The sequence below is a fragment of the Pseudophryne corroboree genome, chromosome 4 (genome assembly GCF_028390025.1).
Source record: "Pseudophryne corroboree isolate aPseCor3 chromosome 4, aPseCor3.hap2, whole genome shotgun sequence".
In the NCBI taxonomy this organism is placed as follows: Eukaryota; Metazoa; Chordata; class Amphibia; order Anura; family Myobatrachidae; genus Pseudophryne; species Pseudophryne corroboree.
In genome coordinates this window covers 887,383,954-887,404,284 of record NC_086447.1, presented here as the reverse complement: position 1 = coordinate 887,404,284, position 20,331 = coordinate 887,383,954, and the positions used below count along the sequence as shown (strand labels likewise).

The 20,331-nt window shown below is 47.8% G+C and overlaps 1 protein-coding gene across 1 annotated transcript in view; it reads right to left on the bottom strand.

The window, feature by feature from the left end:
- LOC134910621 (epoxide hydrolase 1-like) overlaps positions 1-20,331 on the bottom strand; it is a 41,649-nt gene that overhangs the window by 8,749 nt on the left and 12,569 nt on the right. The window contains exons 4-9 of the mRNA XM_063918880.1: positions 17,458-17,638; positions 17,083-17,310; positions 16,768-16,897; positions 16,403-16,614; positions 14,777-14,885; positions 14,358-14,483 (exon numbers count right to left, since the gene is read on the bottom strand). Of these exons, the coding sequence (XP_063774950.1) occupies positions 14,358-14,483; positions 14,777-14,885; positions 16,403-16,614; positions 16,768-16,897; positions 17,083-17,310; positions 17,458-17,638 (986 nt within the window). The remainder of the gene's footprint in view (positions 1-14,357; positions 14,484-14,776; positions 14,886-16,402; positions 16,615-16,767; positions 16,898-17,082; positions 17,311-17,457; positions 17,639-20,331) is intronic.

Below are 20,331 nucleotides of genomic sequence, written 5' to 3'. Positions count from 1 at the left end.
TTCCTGAAAGGACCAGGGGGATAGCGGCTCCGCAGGAGACAGGGCACAAAAAGTAAAGCTTTATGATCAGGTGGTGTGTACTGGCTCCTCCCCCTATGACCCTCCTCCAAGCCTCAGTTAGGATACTGTGCCCGGACGAGCGTACACAATAAGGAAGGATTTATGAATCCCGGGTAAGACTCATACCAGCCACACCAATCACACCGTACAACCTGTGATCTAAACCCAGTTAACAGTATGATAACAGAGGAGCCTCTGAAAGATGGCTCCCTACAACAATAACCCGATTTAGGTAACAATAACTATGTACAATTATTTCAGATAATCCGCACTTGGGATGGGCGCCCAGCATCCACTACGGACTCCGAGAAATAGAATTATCGGTAAGTAAATTCTTATTTTCTCTATCGTCCTAGTGGATGCTGGGGTTCCTGAAAGGACCATGGGGATTATACCAAAGCTCCCAAACGGGCGGGAGAGTGCGGATGACTCTGCAGCACCGAATGAGAGAACTCCAGGTCCTCCTTAGCCAGGGTATCAAAATTTGTAGAATTTTACAAACGTGTTCTCCCCCGACCACGTAGCCGCTCGGCAGAGTTGTAATGCCGAGACCCCTCGGGCAGCCGCCCAAGAAGAACCCACCTTCCTTGTGGAGTGGGCATTTACCGATTTTGGCTGTGGCAGGCCTGCCACAGAATGTGCAAGCTGAATCGTACTACAAATCCAGCGAGCAATAGTCTGCTTAGACGCAGGAGCGCCCAACTTGTTGGGAGCATATAGTATAAACAGTGAGTCAGATTTCCTGACTCCAGCTGTCCTTGAAATGTATATTTTTAAAGCTCTGACAACGTCCAACAACTTGGAGTCCTCCAAGTCGCTTGTAGCCGCAGGCACTACAATAGGCTGGTTCAGATGAAATGCTGACACCACCTTAGGGAGAAAATGCGGACGAGTCCGCAGTTCTGCCCTGTCCGAATGGAAAATCAGATATGGGCTTTTGTAAGATAAAGCTGCCAGTTCTGACACTCTCCTGGCCGAAGCCAGGGCTAGTAGCATGGTCACTTTCCATGTGAGATATTTCAAATCCACATTTTTTAGTGGTTCAAACCAATGAGATTTGAGAAAGTCCAAAACAACATTGAGATCCCACGGTGCCACTGGAGGCACCACAGGGGGCTGTATATGCAGTACTCCCTTAACAAAGGTCTGGACTTCAGGAACTGAAGCCAATTCTTTCTGGAAGAAAATCAACAGGGCCGAAATTTGAACCTTAATAGATCCCAATTTGAGACCCATAGACAATCCTGATTGCAGGAAATGTAGGAATCGACCCAGTTGAAATTCCTCCGTCGGAGCACTCCGATCCTCGCACCACGCAACATATTTTCGCCAAATGCGGTGATAATGTTGCGCGGTTACTTCCTTCCTTGCTTTAATCAAGGTAGGAATGACTTCTTCCGGAATGCCTTTTCCCTTTAGGATCCGGCGTTCAACCGCCATGCCGTCAAACGCAGCCGCGGTAAGTCTTGAAACAGACAGGGACCCTGCTGAAGCAGGTCCCTTCTCAGAGGTAGAGGCCACGGATCCTCCGTGATCATCTCTTGAAGTTCCGGGTACCAAGTCCTTCTTGGCCAATCCGGAGCCACTAGTATCGTTCTTACGCCTCTTTGCCGTATAATTCTCAATACTTTTGGTATGAGAGGCAGAGGAGGAAACACATACACCGACTGGTACACCCAAGGCGTTACCAGCGCGTCCACAGCTATTGCCTGCGGATCTCTTGACCTGGCGCAATACCTGTCCAGTTTTTTGTTGAGGCGAGACGCCATCATGTCCACCATTGGTCTTTCCCAACGGGTTACAAGCATGTGGAAAACTTCTGGATGAAGTCCCCACTCTCCCGGGTGAAGGTCGTGTCTGCTGAGGAAGTCTGCTTCCCAGTTGTCCACTCCCGGGATGAACACTGCTGACAGTGCTATCACATGATTCTCCGCCCAGCGAAGAATCCTTGCAGCTTCTGCCATTGCACTCCTGCTTCTTGTGCCGCCCTGTCTGTTTACATGGGCGACTGCTGTGATGTTGTCCGACTGGATCAACACCGGTTTTCCTTGAAGCAGAGGTTCTGCCTGGCTTAGAGCATTGTAGATTGCTCTTAGTTCCAGAATGTTTATGTGAAGAGACGTTTCCAGGCTCGACCACACGCCCTGGAAGTTTCTTCCTTGTGTGACTGCTCCCCAGCCTCTCAGGCTGGCGTCCGTGGTCACCAGGATCCAATCCTGTATGCCGAATCTGCGGCCCACCAATAGATGAGCACTCTGCAACCACCACAGAAGAGATACCCTTGTCCTTGGAGACAGGGTTATCCGCTGGTGCATCTGAAGATGCGACCCTGACCATTTGTCCAGCAGATCCCTCTGGAAAACTCTTGCGTGGAATCTGCCGAATGGAATTGCTTCGTAAGAAGCCACCATTTTTCCCAGGACTCTTGTGCATTGATGTACAGACACCTTTCCTGGTTTTAGGAGGTTCCTGACAAGTTCGGATAACTCCTTGGCTTTTTCCTCCGGGAGAAAAACCTTTTTCTGAACCGTGTCCAGAATCATCCCTAAGAACAGCAGACGTGTTGTCGGAATTAACTGGGATTTTGGAATATTCAGAATCCACCCGTGCTGCTTTAGCACTTCTTGAGACAGTGCTAGTCCCATCTCTAGCTGTTCTCTGGACCTTGCCCTTATTAGGAGATCGTCCAAGTATGGGATAATTAATACGCCTTTTCTTCGAAGAAGAATCATCATCTCGGCCATTACCTTGGTAAAGACCCGAGGTGCCGTGGACAATCCAAACGGCAGCGTCTGAAACTGATAGTGACAGTTCTGTACGACGAACCTGAGGTACCCCTGGTGTGAGGGGTAAATTGGAACGTGGAGATACGCATCCTTGATGTCCAAGGATACCATAAAGTCCCCTTCTTCCAGGTTCGCTATCACCGCTCTGAGTGACTCCATCTTGAACTTGAACTTTTTTATGTACAGGTTCAAGGATTTCAGATTTAGAATAGGTCTTACCGAGCCATCCGGCTTCGGTACTACAAATAGAGTGGAATAATACCCCTTTCCTTGTTGTCAAAGGGGTACCTTGACTATCACCTGCTGAGAGTACAGCTTGTGAATGGCTTCCAAGACCGTCACCCTGTCGGAGGGGGACGTTGGTAAAGCAGACTTCAGGAAACGGCGAGGTGGAGACGTCTCTAGTTCCAACCTGTAACCCTGAGATATTATCTGCAGGATCCAGGGATCCACCTGCGAGTGAGCTTCCATATGCCGTTTTGAGTCTGCATCACCTGACCACTGTCGCGTCCATAAACTTCTTCTAGCCGAAATGGACATAGCACTTACCCGTGATGCCAGTGTGCAAATATCCCTCTGTGCATCACGCATATAAAGAAACGCATCCTTTATTTGCTCTAAAGACAGTAAAACATTGTCCCTATCCAGGGTATCAATATTTTCAATCAGGGACTCTGACCAAGCTACCCCAGCACTGCACATCCAGGCTGTCGCTATAGCTGGTCGTAGTATAACACCTGTATGTGTGTATATACTTTTTTGGATATTTTCCATCCTCCTATCTGCTGGATCTTTAAGTGCGGCCGTCTCAGGAGAGGGTAACGCCACTTGTTTTGATAAGCGTGTGAGCGCCTTGTCCACCCTAGGAGGTGTTTCCCAGCGCGCCCTAACCTCTGGCGGGAAAGGGTATAAAGCCAATAACTTCTTTGAAATTAGCAGTTTTTTATCGGGGGCAACCCACGCTTCATCACACACCTCATTTAATTCATCTGATTCAGGAAAAACTATAGGTAGTTTTTTCACACCCCACATAATACCCTGTTTTGTGGTACCTGTAGTATCAGCAATATGTAACGCCTCCTTCATTGCCAAAATCATATAACGTGTGGCCCTACTGGAAAATACGGTTGATTCGTCACCGTCGCCACTGGAATCAGTGCCTGTGTCTGGGTCCGTGTCGACCGACTGAGGTAACGGGCGTTTTACAGCCCCTGACGGTGTTTGAGGTGCCTGGACAGGTGCTGATTGATTGTCCGGCCGTCTCATGTCGTCAAACGACTGCTTTAGCGTGTTGACACTATCCCGTAATTCCATAAATAAAGCCATCCATTCTGGTGTCGACTCCCTAGGGGGTGACATCCCCATATTTGGCAATTGCTCCGCCTCCACACCAATATCGTCCTCATACATGTCGACACACACGTACCGACACACAGCAGACACACAGGGAATGCTCTTAAAGAAGACAGGACCCCACTAGCCCTTTGGGGAGACAGAGGGAGAGTTTGCCAGCACACACCAAAAGCGCTATATATGACAGGGATAGCCTTATAATAAGTGCTCCCTATATAGCTGCTTTAATATATATAATTTTGCCACAATTTTGCCCCCCCTCTCTTGTTTTACCCTGTTTCTGTAGTGCAGTGCAGGGGAGAGCCTGGGAGCCTTCCTGACCAGCGGAGCTGTGTGAGGAAAATGGCGCTGTGTGCTGAGGAGATAGGCCCCGCCCCTTTTTCGGCGGGCTCGTCTCCCGCTCTTTAACGGATTCTGGCAGGGGTTAAATATCTCCATATAGCCCCCGGAGGCTATATGTGAGGTATTTTATGCCAAAAAATAGGTTTACATTGCTTCCCAGGGCGCCCCCCCCCAGCGCCCTGCACCCTCAGTGACTGCCGTGTGAAGTGTGCTGAGAGCAATGGCGCACAGCTGCAGTGCTGTGCGCTACCTTAAGAAGACTGAGGAGTCTTCTGCCGCCGATTCTGGACCTTCTTCTCTTTTCAGCATCTGCAAGGGGGCCGGCGGCGAGGCTCCGGTGACCATCCAGGCTGTACCTGTGATCGTCCCTCTGGAGCTAATGTCCAGTAGCCAAAGAAGCCAATCCATCCTGCACGCAGGTGAGTTCACTTCTTCTCCCCTAAGTCCCTCGTTGCAGTGATCCTGTTGCCAGCAGGACTCACTGTAAAATAAAAAACCTAAGCTAAACTTTTCTAAGCAGCTCTTTAGGAGAGCCACCTAGATTGCACCCTTCTCGGACGGGCACAAAAACCTAACTGAGGCTTGGAGGAGGGTCATAGGGGGAGGAGCCAGTACACACCACCTGATCATAAAGCTTTACTTTTTGTGCCCTGTCTCCTGCGGAGCCGCTATCCCCCTGGTCCTTTCAGGAACCCCAGCATCCACTAGGACGATAGAGAAATTACCAGTTTCTTATCGGGGGAAGCCCACGCTTCTTCACACACTTCATTTAATTCCTCAGATGGAGGAAAAACAACTGGTAGTTTTTTCTCTCCAAACATAATACCCTTTTTTGTGGTACCCGGGGTAACATCAGAAATATGCAACACATTTTTCATTGCCTCAATCATATAACGTGTGGCCCTATTGGAATATACCTTAGTCTCATCGTCGTCGACACTGGATTCAGTATCCGTGTCGACATCTGTGTCTGCCATCTGAGGTAGCGGGCGTTTTAGAGCCCCTAATGGCTTTTGAGACGCCTGGGCAGGCACAGGCTGAGAAGCCGGCTGTCCCATATTTGGTATGTTGTCAAACCTTTTATGCAAGGAGTCGGCGCTGTCGCGTAATTCCTTCCACAGAACCATCCACTCAGGTGTCGACCCCGCAGGGGGTGACATCACATTTATCGGCATCTGCTCCGCCTCCACATAAGCCTCCTCATCAAACATGTCGACACAGCCGTACCGACACACCGCATACACACAGGGAATGCTCTGACAGAGGACAGGACCCCACAAAGCCCTTTGGGGAGACAGAGAGAGAGTATGCCAGCACACACCAGAGCGCTATATAACACAGGGATCCCACTATAAATGAGTGTTTTTTCCCTTATAGCTGCTTATATTTTATATATATATATATATATATATATATACACAGTATATATATATATATACTGCGCCTAAATTTAGTGCCCCCCCTCTCTTTTTTACCCTTATGTAGCTTGACACTGCAGGGGAGAGCCAGGGAGCGTCCTTCCAGCGGAGCTGTGAGGGAAAAATGGCGCCAGTGTGCTGAGGGAGATGGCCCCGCCCCTTTTCCGGCGGACTTCTCCCGCTTTTTCTGGAATTCTGGCAGGGGTATTTTTTACACCTATATATCCTTCCTGACTATATATGGTGTAGATTTGCCAGCCAAGGTGTATTATATTGCCCTCAGGGCGCCCCCCCCCCTCAGCGCCCTGCACCCATCAGTGACCGGAGTGTGAGGTGTGCATGAGGAGCAATGGCGCACAGCTGCAGTGCTGTGCGCTACCTTGTTGAAGACAGAAGTCTTCTGCCGCCGATTTTCCGGAACACTACTTGCTTCTGGCTCTGTAAGGGGGCCAGCGGCGCGGCTCCGGGACCGAACGATCGAGGTCGGGTCCTGTGGTCGATCGCTCTGGAGCTAATGGTGTCCAGTAGCCTAAGAAGCCCAAGCTACCACCAGTTAGGTAGGTTCGCTTCTTCTCCCCTTAGTCCCTCTGTCAGGAATCGACTCACCACAGCCACGTCTGTCCGTCGGTGCGGACTCCGTCCGGGGTCCCTACGTTCTGCTGTCGTCCGCTCCTCTGCCGCCAGACGTCATCCTGGGCCTAGGAACGCTCCTGTAACAGCGGGCGTGTGAGCACGCCGCGTTCCCGCCGGGCCGCGGCATGGGCGCCGCCATGACAGTCTCCATCGGTCAGAGTACGGCGGCCAATCCGGAGCTTGGCCGCACCTCCTTGTCCCACTCCAACCAATGTCTGCACACCAGGGGGTATATCAGGAGCTGCAGGATGAGCCTGTGGTTGTCCTAAACTTTGTGTCACTCCTGCGACCCATGTGCCTGGATTCCTCCGTGTTCCTGGTTACCTTCCTGGATCCTCCGTGTTCCTGGTTACCTACCTGTTCCTCCATATTCCTGGTTACCTTCCTGCACCTCCGTGGAACTACAAGCATCAGCAACCCCTGCATCTGTATTTGGCTCCACACCTAACTACAACCGCAGTGTGCTTCAGCCTCTGCAGTAGAGACTCTCTCCAGGTGCATTCCATCACCTCACCTGTGAAGCAGCTTGCTAGCTGCCTGTGCCTAACGAACTGTACTGTGAACATTCACCTGAGTCTCCTGCATCTGCTACCAGGTTGCTATACATTTATTTACCATCTCTGCTGGCTCCACGTTTTAAACCATTCTGGTTCTCACATCAGTGAACTTATTTATCATTGCCATTTCCTCCATAGACTCTCAGCTTCCAAGCTGCACCATTTTCATTGCATACTTTTTATTGTTTATCCCTGCACGTTATTCTACTGCCATATTGTGTGACTTTTATGTTAAATAAAACACCATTGCGCTGATGCGCAGAAACCCAATCCAGCCTCCTCACTTCTTCCATCCTACCTCCACTGACCCACTAGCGCCCCCTCCGGGGACACAAGTAAAACCGAACCTGACAGTAAGTTCAGGACCGATGGACTCGGACGGTGGTCAGAGTGTGGGGTCAGGGGCCTTACAAAATCTGGTCTCCCGCTTGGATGGTCAAGAGGCTGTGCAGCAGCAGATGTTCCAGTTTCTGCAAGGGATGTCCTCCCGGATTGATACACTACAGCAAACCCTGCCTAGTGTACTTGCTACTCCAGTTCCAGTTACTCCAGCACCTGCAAGTGTTGTGAGTTCTTCTACGCCGGCTGCATCAGCTCCAGTGTCACGCTTGCACCTGCCTGTGCCTAGCAAATATGATGGCAGTCCGAAGCTATGTCGCGGGTTCCTTAACCAATGTGAAATCCAGTTTGAATTATTATCACACAATTTCCCCACGTCAAGATCCAAGGTTGCCTACATTATCTCACTGCTCTCTGGTTCTGCCTTGAGTTGGGTGTCTCCTCTGTGGGAACGTGCTGACCCTCTGATGAACAACTACGCTGAATTCGTGTCAACCTTCAGACTTATCTTTGACGAGCCAGGTCGTGCAACATCAGCCTCTGCAGACCTTATTCAGCTTCGTCAAGGTACCCGGAGTATGGGACAATATGTCATCCAGTTCCAGACGTTAGCCGCAGAGATTCAGTGGAATAATCAAGCCCTGGTAGCAGCCTTCTGGCATGGACTTTCAGATCGGATCAAGGATGAACTGGCAACCCGCGATGTCCCTGAGCAATTGCCTGAACTGATTTCTCTATGTATCAAGTTGGACTCTCGCATCCGCGAACGCAACAGTGAGCGTGCTCGTAGTGAGCCGCGCAAGTCAAGAATGGTACCTTCAGTACAATTTCAGCCTCCACCTTCTGATGAGCCTATACAAATTAATAGGTCCCGCTTAACTCCTGAGGAGCGGTCAAGAAGACTCCGTGAGAGACTGTGTCTTTATTGTGCGGCTGCAGGTCACCAGATCAATTCTTGTACAGTGCGTTCGGGAAACGCCAGATCCTGACTTGTAAAGGAGGAGTCAAGTTGGGATCTTCTAGACAAGCTCCTTCAAACCAAGACCTCATTCTTCCTGTGACTTTAGAGACTACAGATGGTCTTCAGTCTGCATCTGCGTTAGTGGACTGTGGAGCCGCAGGAAACTTCATCACTCAAGCTGCGGTGGATAAGTTTCGTTTGCCTATCTGCGAACTCTCATATCCAGTCTACATCACTGCAGTAGATGGGAGCCGAATCTCCAAGGGGAATATATCTCACCAAACCAGACCAGTGGTTCTGGGAGTCGGGTTCCTGCATTCTGAATTAATAAAGTTTTTAGTTATTCCTCAGGCAACCCAGGAGATCGTGTTGGGAATGCTCTGGCTCCAACTACATAATCCGCAGATTGATTGGTCTACGTTACAACTCACTTCCTGGGGTTCACATTGTCGCCAGTCCTGCTTAGCCCAAGTTTGTCCTATCAAGTCTTCTGAAGTCAAAACCCAGTCAGATCTTCCTGCGGCTTACCAAGATTTCTCTGACGTCTTCAGTGAAAAGGCCGCTGATGTTCTGCCGCCCCATAGAGAGTGGGATTGCCCCATTGACCTCATTCCCGGCAAGAAACCACCAAGGGGGCGTACCTATCCGTTATCCGTTCCTGAAACTGAGGCGATGAGCGATTACATCAGGGAGAACTTACAGAAAGGATTTATTCGTCCCTCATCTTCACCCGCTGGTGCGGGCTTCTTCTTTGTTAAAAAAAAGGATGGAGGATTACGTCCATGCATTGACTACCGGGGTCTCAATGACATTACCATCAAAAACAGTTATCCATTACCACTCATCACTGAATTGTTTGATAGAGTTAAGGGAGCCCGCATCTTCACCAAGTTAGATCTCCGTGGTGCCTACAACCTCATCAGAATCCGTAATGGTGATGAATGGAAGACAGCTTTTAATACTCGAGATGGTCATTACGAGTACCTGGTAATGCCATTCGGGTTGAGCAACGCCCCAGCAGTGTTCCAGCACTTTGTTAACGAAATCTTCCGTGACGTTCTGTACAAATACCTCGTAGTTTACCTGGATGATATCCTCATCTTTTCCCAAGATCTCTCTTCTCATCGTCTGCAAGTCCGTGAGGTCCTCCGACGTCTTCGTGAGAACCGTCTCTACGGCAAATTATCCAAGTGTACCTTCGAAGTCCCCTCCATACCCTTCCTGGGGTATATAATTTCCGGATCGGATCTCCAGATGGACCCGACAAAGTTGGAAGCCATTGCCAATTGGTCCATTCCAAGTAGTCTCAAGTCTATTCAGCGATTCCTGGGATTCGCCAATTATTATAGGAAGTTTATCCGAGGATTTTCAACTCTCATCGCTCCTATTACCAACTTAACTCGGAAAGGGGCAGATCATTCCAACTGGTCAGAAGAAGCTTTAGCGGCATTTCAAAAGATCAAGCTGGCCTTTATGTCTGCTCCAGTTCTGTCTCAACCGGATGTAAACAAGCCATTCGAGTTGGAGGTGGATGCCTCCACAGTAGGAGTTGGAGCTGTTCTCTCCCAGAAGGGAACTGATGGGAAGATTCACCCTTGTGGATTTTATTCTCGTAAATTCCTCCCTGCAGAAGCTAACTATTCCATTGGAGATCAAGAACTACTAGCGATCAAGCTGGCCCTTGAGGAATGGAGGTATCTCCTGGAAGGGGCCAAATTTCCGTTCAACATCTATACGGATCATAAAAATCTGCTTTATTTGAAGGCAGCCCAGTGCCTCAATCCTCGCCAGTCCCGGTGGGCTATGTTCTTCTCTCGTTTTAACTTTAAACTTCATTTCCGCCCAGGTTCTCAGAATATCAAGGCAGACGCTTTATCCCGATCTATGGAGTCCGAAGAGCAGACGTCCGACTCGGTTCCGCATTCCATCCTGAGTCCAGTGGTATTTGCTTCGTCTCAAGTTTCTCCTGCTCCACCTCCTGGTAAGACTTTTGTTTCCCCAGAACTCCGTTCCAAGTTGCTGTCTTGGGCTCATCAGTCCAAATTCACTGGGCATCCTGGTGTCCTGAAAACTTTCAAGTTCCTCTCTGAGACATACTGGTGGCCGAAGATGAAAGTTGACATCAAAGATTTCGTGGCATCCTGCCCGAAGTGTGCGCAGCACAAGACTCCTCGACAATCTCCAGCAGGTCAGTTACAACCATTATCTGTTCCCAGCCGTCCCTGGTCACACTTGTCCATGGATTTCATCTCTGACCTTCCCTCTTCTCAAGGATTCAATACCATCTGGGTTGTGGTTGACAGGTTTACCAAAATGGCCCATTTTGTACCACTCCAGGGTCTTCCTTCCGCACCGAAGCTTGCCCAAATCTTCCTACGGGAGATTTTCCGCTTACATGGACTACCCACTGAAATTATATCTGACCGTGGAGTTCAGTTTGTGGCAAGATTTTGGAGAGCCCTTTGTTCTGCCATGCAAGTCAATCTCAAGTTTTCGTCAGCCTACCACCCTCAGACGAATGGGCAGACGGAGAGGGTAAACCAAGAGTTAGAAAACTTTTTAAGACTTTATGTTTCGTCTTCTCAAGATGACTGGTTGGACCTGCTCCCATGGGCTGAATTTGCCCACAATTTCCGCTACCATACTGCTACAGAGACAACTCCGTTCTTTGCTGTATATGGACAACATCCCCGTGTTCCAGATTTTCAAGAACTTCCTCACATTGATGTTCCTGCTGCCACTGCTGTCTTGAGTCAGTTCTCTTCAACCTGGAGGAAGATTCATGCTTCTCTCAAGAAGGCTTCTAGCCGGTATAAGTTCTTTGCTGACCGCAAAAGACGTGCAGTTCCTAGCCTGAAACCTGGTGACAAGGTTTGGCTTTCCACCCGAAACCTTCGTCTTAGAGTCCCCTCGATGAAATTTGCACCACGTTTCATCGGTCCCTTTCCCATCGAAAGAGTCATCAATCCTGTGGCCTATAAGCTCAAGTTACCACCTTCTCTACGAATACCTAATGCCTTTCATGTCTCTCTCCTCAGACCGTTAGTCCTGAATCGCTTCCAAAGAGCTCTTCCAGTCGGCCCCAAAGTACGAACTCAGCGGGGCGTGGAGTTCGAGATAGAGAAGATTGTGGATTCCCGTTGCCGGTACGGTCGTCTACAATACCTTATCGACTGGTCCGGTTATGGTCCTGAGGAGAGAAGTTGGGTAAATTCGTCAGATGTCCATGCTCCAAGGTTGGTCCGTGTCTTCTACAGAACTCATCCTTCCAAGCCACGTGGGTGTTCAGTGCCCACCCATAAAGGAGGGGGTACTGTCAGGAATCGACTCACCACAGCCACGTCTGTCCGTCGGTGCGGACTCCGTCCGGGGTCCCTACGTTCTGCTGTCGTCCGCTCCTCTGCCTCCAGACGTCATCCTGGGCCTAGGAACGCTCCTGTAACAGCGGGCGTGTGAGCACGCCGCGTTCCCGCCGGGCCGCGGCATGGGCGCCGCCATGACAGTCTCCATCGGTCAGAGTACGGCGGCCAATCCGGAGCTTGGCCGCACCTCCTTGTCCCACTCCAACCAATGTCTGCACACCAGGGGGTATATCAGGAGCTGCAGGATGAGCCTGTGGTTGTCCTGAACTTTGTGTCACTCCTGCGACCCATGTGCCTGGATTCCTCCGTGTTCCTGGTTACCTTCCTGGATCCTCCGTGTTCCTGGTTACCTACCTGTTCCTCCATATTCCTGGTTACCTTCCTGCACCTCCGTGGAACTACAAGCATCAGCAACCCCTGCATCTGTATTTGGCTCCACACCTAACTACAACCGCAGTGTGCTTCAGCCTCTGCAGTAGAGACTCTCTCCAGGTGCATTCCATCACCTCACCTGTGAAGCAGCTTGCTAGCTGCCTGTGCCTAACGAACTGCACTGTGAACATTCACCTGAGTCTCCTGCATCTGCTACCAGGTTGCTATACATTTATTTACCATCTCTGCTGGCTCCACGTTTTAAACCATTCTGGTTCTCACATCAGTGAACTTATTTATCATTGCCATTTCCTCCATAGACTCTCAGCTTCCAAGCTGCACCATTTTCATTGCATACTTTTTATTGTTTATCCCTGCACGTTATTCTGCTGCCATATTGTGTGACTTTTATGTTAAATAAAACACCATTGCGCTGATGCGCAGAAACCCAATCCAGCCTCCTCACTTCTTCCATCCTACCTCCACTGACCCACTAGCGCCCCCTCCGGGGACACAAGTAAAACCGAACCTGACACCCTCGCTGCAGTGAGTCTGTTGCCAGCAGATCTCACTGTAATATAAAAACCCTAAAATATACTTTCTTTCTAGGAGCTCAGGAGAGCCCCTAGTGTGCATCCAGCTCAGCCGGGCACAAGATTCTAACTGAAGTCTGGAGGAGGGTCATAGTGGGAGGAGCCAGTGCACACCAGTTAGACCTAAAGCTTTCTTTATAGTTGTGCCCAGTCTCCTGCGGAGCCGCTATTCCCCATGGTCCTTACGGAATCCCAGCATCTACTTAGGACGTCAGAGAAAGTATATATTATGATTACTACAACTGCTGCCACAAAGTGAAGCTGCTGCACATGCCCAGTATAGCAGCTGCTTCTACAAAGGTTGCTGTGTGTGGAGATCCAGTACACTGGACCAGAGAGTAGCTGCCAGAAAGAAAAGGCAGGAGCCTTACCATGAGGTGGGAGAATGTGTTCTTAGAAAGTTCAGTTCTGTCTCCTGCTAGTTTTGTTATGTATGTTTGTTTGTTTGTTTATTTATTATAGAAAGTTTAACATTTTCCTGACACCTATGTTTGGGAGAATGTGTTCTTAGAAAGTTCAGTTCTGTCACCTACTGGTTCTGTTATGTTTGTTTGTTTGTTTGTTTATTATGGAAAGTTTAAAATTTTCCTGACACTTATGTTTACAAAAGTTAAATATGAGGGAATTTTAGTGTGCCTCGAGGACTGAAGTTGGGAAACTCTGACCTATACCATCTACACCCTCAAGTGTTTATTATTTATACTATATGCCATACATTACTGTAGGGTCTTCTACAGTTCCCCCTGACTCCCGCACCTGCTCCAGTTTTCTGCAGAGCAGGAGATTGTTTTTTGTAAGTCCCCCTCTAGAAAACCTGTGTTTGCACCTGACTCTTATAAAAAGGAAATGTGTAAGGAAATATTAATCCAGTGTCTACACATATGATATGGGAGTATGTCAACAGTATGCCGGCCATCTCGAAGTCGGCCATCTTGGATGCAACTCTAATTTTGTAATTGGGAAGGCAGTCACGTGACATATCAATCAGATGCGGAATTCCATAAGAAAAACTATGATGTTCTTTGTTTTAATGTATCTTTATTTATTCTCGAGTTTTAACTGAGTTTTTTTTTGCAGGTAGTGGCATTAATGACAATAGCCTTAACACCAGCCAAACCAGCCAACCAGAGGGAGGGCAATTTTTAGCATCTTTTGTCATGCAACAGAAACGCTAACTATTGCAAATACTAGACTGCTTTATGTATACACTGCAATTATGGGTCCAACTAGAGTTCTGTTATGATTCATACTCTGAACAGAAGCTGCAGATACAGGAACAGACTACACCCGTCATTTTCCCTGTGCTTTCCTTGTATCTTGTTATGGAACGTGACTTGTACTGTAGAAATCCTGAGAGTGCCTGAGCCAAAATGGGGACGTTTATTTATTACTTCTCTCCTACTGCAGATTCTAAAAGGCAAAATAAATGTGTACAGGGGTCTCTGGGAGGAACTAGAGAGGCCGGTGGGTGCACTGACAGCCAGTGAGGGGGATCTAGCTTCCATGCCTATTGGTCATAGAACAATATTGTAAAAAGCAGAAGAAACAAAACATTCCGTAAAATCCATAGTTAGGTCTTACTTGTAATCCGGCATACTCGTGTAATACTGTGAGAAGTTCTCCTTGTAGAATCTCATGGAGGACGCTATGGATCCAGTCACCCAGTAGATCATCACATTGGTTAAGAGATCATCCAAAGAGTATTTCCTGAATTTAGTAGATAACATAGAAGATAGATTTGTTCAAGTGACACTGTCATCTTCATCAATGTACCCCCATCATCCCCACATGGGAATATAATGTGTGGGCTACATGTCAGCATAGGCATTATTCGGGGGTGATTGTGTAATCAGAACAGGTGATTCACAGGAGACATGTACATGACCCTTGGGGGTTTGTTGTCCCGTGTAGATCATCTCCTGCCTTTGTTATGTGACTTTAGTGAAATAATCTGCAAAATGTTTGTTGATTCAAGATTTACTTTGTGTTGTTCTTCTCACCTCTCCAGGCCTCCTTCTTCTAGGTCCCGGAATGAATTGTCCGTCCAAGTGGAGAATTTCTCAAGAATGTAGGCAGCAAGTCCAGCGGGAGAGTCGTTCAGAGCTGAGCCTACGGATAGAACACTTATCAAAGACCTGGAGCACAATCAACTGCACAATAAAAATGTGGCTTCATGATGTCTATTTGTGTGCGAAACAATGTGTATTACTCTGGCTAACGCATTTCAGCATTTTTATCTGACGCATTTCGAGCTACACAACCACTTCACACTCCTTTGCCGCCCCTGGCAATTTAATGTGTACCTAGCAGGCTGGTTTGTGGATGAAGATGAACATGGTGGACAGTTTAAGAAATCACTTCAAAGCCCAAATGATGTCCTCTGTAAAGAGCACCCCCTTTAGACACGTAAATATTCAGATTCATTAAATACAACCTTGTTTTAAGCAGATTTATGGCTTAAATGAATCATGAGATTGGTGGAACCAAGACTGTCACAGGTAGCATTTAGCTTGTTTATTGATTTTTATACAATTGGTCAAACTGCAGCTTCTATGCATTTCTCTGCAGATATGGTGGCCAATCCCGGGATCGGGATTGGCGGGATCCCGGGATTTTAGGGTCCAATCCCGGGGATTGAGGGATCAGCGTTGGGAGTCCACAGGAATCTAAGAAGCTGCCCGGCTTCCTCCTTCCGGCTCCCCCGGCGCAACATGAGGTCACGCTGTGCCGTCAGCCATGCACTGAGGGAGTACAGGAAGAGATCCCCACCTACCCGCCCTTGGTATACGGTGTGTGGGGCGGGGTGGGGCAAGGGGGCGGCCACACACTTAAAAGCCAATCCCGGGAATCCCGGGATTGGTCATTTTTCAATCCCGATACCCAGGATTGAAAAAATGGCCAGGGATTGGCTTCCATACCTGCAGAGGTGTAACTGGAAGGTGAAAAGTGCATTTCGGTATAAGTATAGTAACAAGACTTGATCACTGGCACCACAAATCAGGTCCTCTTGCAGTGACAATACTGTGAGTCCTCCTACATAGAGGTCGCTGTCCTCACCAACGTCTCGCTTTTGCATGTTGGAGTAGAGACAGGTGCATTCATCTCCTATCTTTCTAAGATAGTTAAAGCATTTGCCCCTCCGGAGGCATACATGTCTACATTCGTAATGTACAACCGCAACATAGAACTTTACCCACGTCCATTTGCAGGATGTCACTGGCAAATCTGCAATGTTAACCTTTTCTTTTGTGCTTTTATTTTGGAATATTGGGGGTGAAGGTTACTTTTATTTTGTTACACAGGTAGAACACACAGACCACTGTGAAAAGGAGATGAATGTTCAAAATGTGCAAATAATTTAAAACTAACATGGAATCAGTGAGAAGAATGAAACTCTTGCCCAGTGATTTAGGGGCAGCATCCTCACAGCCAACAACGCAGATCAGTTAAGGTCTAATGGATAAAGGGGACAGCTGAGACCCATATCCCATAGGAGGATGGAGGGACAGGATTGTTCTTCAAAAATAGTCCCATATACAGGTGCATACAGAAGACATCAGATTTTCTTGCCCACTAAGGTTCATCACAACACATATCTACTGAAAATAAATAACAGGGCTACTTACCTACTGTGTCGGGTTTGGTCGCCTGTATGTGCAAGTAACCACTCTCCAGTAAAATTCCATACACGTTCTTCTTCATGTAAGGATATAGGCGTTGGACATCTTCTCTTGTCATCCCCACTAACCAGGGTGCATAGCGACCAATAAGCAGAGATTTCAGCCTTCCAAGCACCATTGGAAGCATCACAAAGTTCAGGTGTAAGCCCTTAACTGACCTACAGAAGGGTGACAGTGACATACAAGAGCACTTGCATAGATTATCCATAAATGATAACCAAGAAGAATAACTCATATAATATAGAGATTAGATGCATAGCAGACAACCTTCACGTTTCACCTCTGCTGTGTACCAAAGGCCAAATACTTACTCTGGCTTCATCTGAGACAAGATTGTAGTAATCCTACTTCCCCAATCTCCACCTTGCAGATAAAATTCCCTGAATCCAAGTCGCAACATCAACTTGTAGAAAATCCGGGCAGCAGCAAAAGCATTGAAGCCTGTGAGAGAAAGAAAACGTTGGTCTTATCACTAAGTCTCAACCCAAAGGAGATCTGAAAGGACTATTTGGTGTATCGATCTGTTTGCTTCATCATTATGAAAAACACATGAACTATTCAGAGTAATCACCCATTATTGGCGCTCTTCTTGCATGGCATTGCCTGCAGTGTACTCAAATCCTTACCCTTCTTGTGTGATGCCTCGGAAAAGCCGTAGCCCGGTATTGATGGACAGATGACCTCAAAGACAATGTTGGGGTTCATACCATGTTTGCCTGGTTCTGTCAGGAGTGGAATAATACGATAGAACTCATAAAAGGAGCCGGGCCAACCATGGACCATGAGCAGAGGGCGGGCCTTCTGTCCAGGTGCAAGATGTGAAGGCTTCACGTGGATGAAATGTACTTCCAGACCTATGGAGCCAAAAATAATTCTTAACGTGAAATAGTCACTCCCTCTATTCTCACTGACCCCACCCCCCACCCCCACACCACCCATCTTGATATATTCATTACATATATACAATATTAAGGGGGTGCCACAGTAAATTCACCATATACCTTCTATAGAGGTCCGGTAGTGGGGGTAAGTATTGAGGATCTTTACTTGCTTGTGCCAATCAAACTGGTTTCTCCAGTAGGAGATAACTGTCTTTAGGTGATTAGAATTAAAACCATAGTTAAAATTTGAGTCTTCCAGTGGTGAGAAGAATCGAGTTTGATCCAGGCGATCATGAAGATCCTAAACAAACAACCAATATTATATATCAACTTCCAACATTACACAGGCACAGAACATACAGGCCGAGTGCCGGCTGCAACCCAACAACTTGGGGAAGGCTTAGTGGCCACCCTCCATTAAGTAGATACCAGACCAACAGGGAATCTCTGTCTAAGATCAGCCTAAACAAAGTCACACCATCGCTGGAACCGGACTGGGATTAAAAGAGGGAGCTCAGCCACTGGGACTAAGTTCTATGGCTATCTTAAACTTGAACAAGCTGAATATTGTTTAGATTGTTCCAGGATTGTGCTGTGGGATTGGATCTGCTGAAGCCTCCATGGACCTGCCAAAAGCATTACGTTGGGTTTGGTACCTGACTTTCTGGCAGAATGATCAGTGGTCCAGTGGCCGAGACGCAAGGCCAGAAAGACATAGACCCTTTAAGGTATGGGAGGATAGTAGGTTCTCTGTGTGGTGAGCCCCCTATTACCTGAATTCCTGTGCCTGTCTGTTTGTACATATATATATATATATATATATACACTGCTCAAAAAAATAAAGGGAACACTAAAATAAGACATCCTAGATCTGAATGAATGAAATATTCTTATTAAATACTTTGTTCTTTACATAGTTGAATGTGCGGACAACAAAATCACACAAAAATTATCAATGGAAATAAAATTTATTAACCCATGGAGGTCTGGATTTGGAGTCACACTCAAAATGAAAGTGGAAAAACACACTACAGGATGATCCAACTTTGATGTAATGTCCTTAAAACAAGTAAAAATGAGGCTCAGTAGTGTGTGTGGCCTCCACGTGCCTGTATGACCTCTCTACAATGCCTGGGCATGCTCCTGATGAGGTGGCGGATGGTCTCCTGAGGGATCTCCTCCCAGACCTGGACTAAAGCATCCGCCAACTCCTGGACAGTCTGTGGTGCAACGTGGCGTTGGTGGATGGAGCGAGACATGATGTCCCAGATGTGCTCAATTGGATTCAGGTCTGGGGAACGGGCGGGCCAGTCCATAGCATCAATGCCTTCGTCTTGCAGGAACTGCTGACACACTCCAGCCACATGAGGTCTAGCATTGTCTTGCATTAGGAGGATCCCAGGGCCAACCGCACCAGCATATGGTCTCACAAGGGGTCTGAGGATCTCACCTCAGTACCTAATGGCAGTCAGGCTACCTCTGGCGAGCACATGGAGGGCTGTGCGGCCCCCCAAAGAAATGCCACCCCACACCATTACTGACCCACTGCCAAACCGGTCATGCTGGAGGATGTTGCAGGCAGCAGAACGTTCTCCTTGGAGTCTCCAGACTCTGTCATGTCTGTCACATGTGCTTAGTGAGAACCTGCTTTCATCTGTGAAGAGCACAGGGCGCCCGTGGCGAATTTGCCAATCTTGGTGTTCTCTGGCAAATGCCAAACGTCCTGCACGGTGTTGGGCTGTAAGCACAACCCCCACCTGTGGACGTCGGGCCGTCGGGCCCTCATACCACCCTCATGGAGTCTGTTTCTGATCGTTTGAGTAGACACATGAACATTTGTGGCTTGCTGGAGGTCATTTTGCAGGGCTCTGGCAGTGCTCCTCCTGTTCCTCCTTGCACAAAGGCGGAGGTAGCGGTCCTGCTGCTGGGTTGTTGCCCTCCTACGGCCTCCTCCACGTCTCCTGATACTGGCCTGTCTCCTGGTAGTGCCTCCACGCTCTGGACACTACGCTGACAGACACAGCAAACCTTCTTGCCACAGCTCGCATTGATGTGCCATTCTGGATGAGCTGCACTACCTGAGCCACTTGTGTGGGTTGTAGACTCCGTCTCATGCTACCACTAGAATGAAAGCACCGCCAGCTTTCAAAAGTGACCAAAACATCAACCAGAAAGCATAGGAGCTGAGAAGTGGTCTGTGGTCACCACCTGCAGAACAACTCCTTTATTGGGGGTGTCCTGCTAATTGACTATAATTTCCACCTGTTGTCTATTCCATTTGCACAACAGCATGTGAAATTGATTGTCAATCAGTGTTGCTTCCTAAGTGGACAGTTTGATTTCACAGAAGTGTGATTGACTTGGAGTTACATTGTGTTGTTTAAGTGTTCCCTTTATTTTTTTGAGCAGTATATATATATATATATATATATACATATACATTGAGAGAAAGAGAGAGAGAGAGAGAGAGGAAGACTGGCTGCACTCTTAGGACTTTAATCCATAAATCACAGGCAGCAAAACCCTTGGGTAGTTTGTGTTAGCAACGTTTTGATTTATTAAAATCATCGTCAGGCATAACATTGCTAACACAAACTACCCAAGGGTTTTGCTGCCTGTGATTTATGGATTAAAGTCCTAAGAGTGCAGCCAGACTTCCTCTCTATGTTTAAGCATTTTCATACTGAGGAAGGCACCGGGCGCTGTTAACCTGCATTACTATTGGAGTGCCGAATGCCTGTTCCTATATATATATATATATATATATATATATATATATATATATATATATATATAGCGTGTTGTATAGTTTGTAATCATTCTGGTCATAATTTTAACATGCAGTATGCTGACATTTACAACATTGATACAGAAAAAGTGTCCCTGGCGATCTAGTGGTGTAGTGGTGACTCACTTGGTACAGCAAGTTTGGCGGCTTCAGTAGTGAGACATGATGAGCAACGGCGGGTCCAGCTGCGCTTTCAGCGGTGAGTA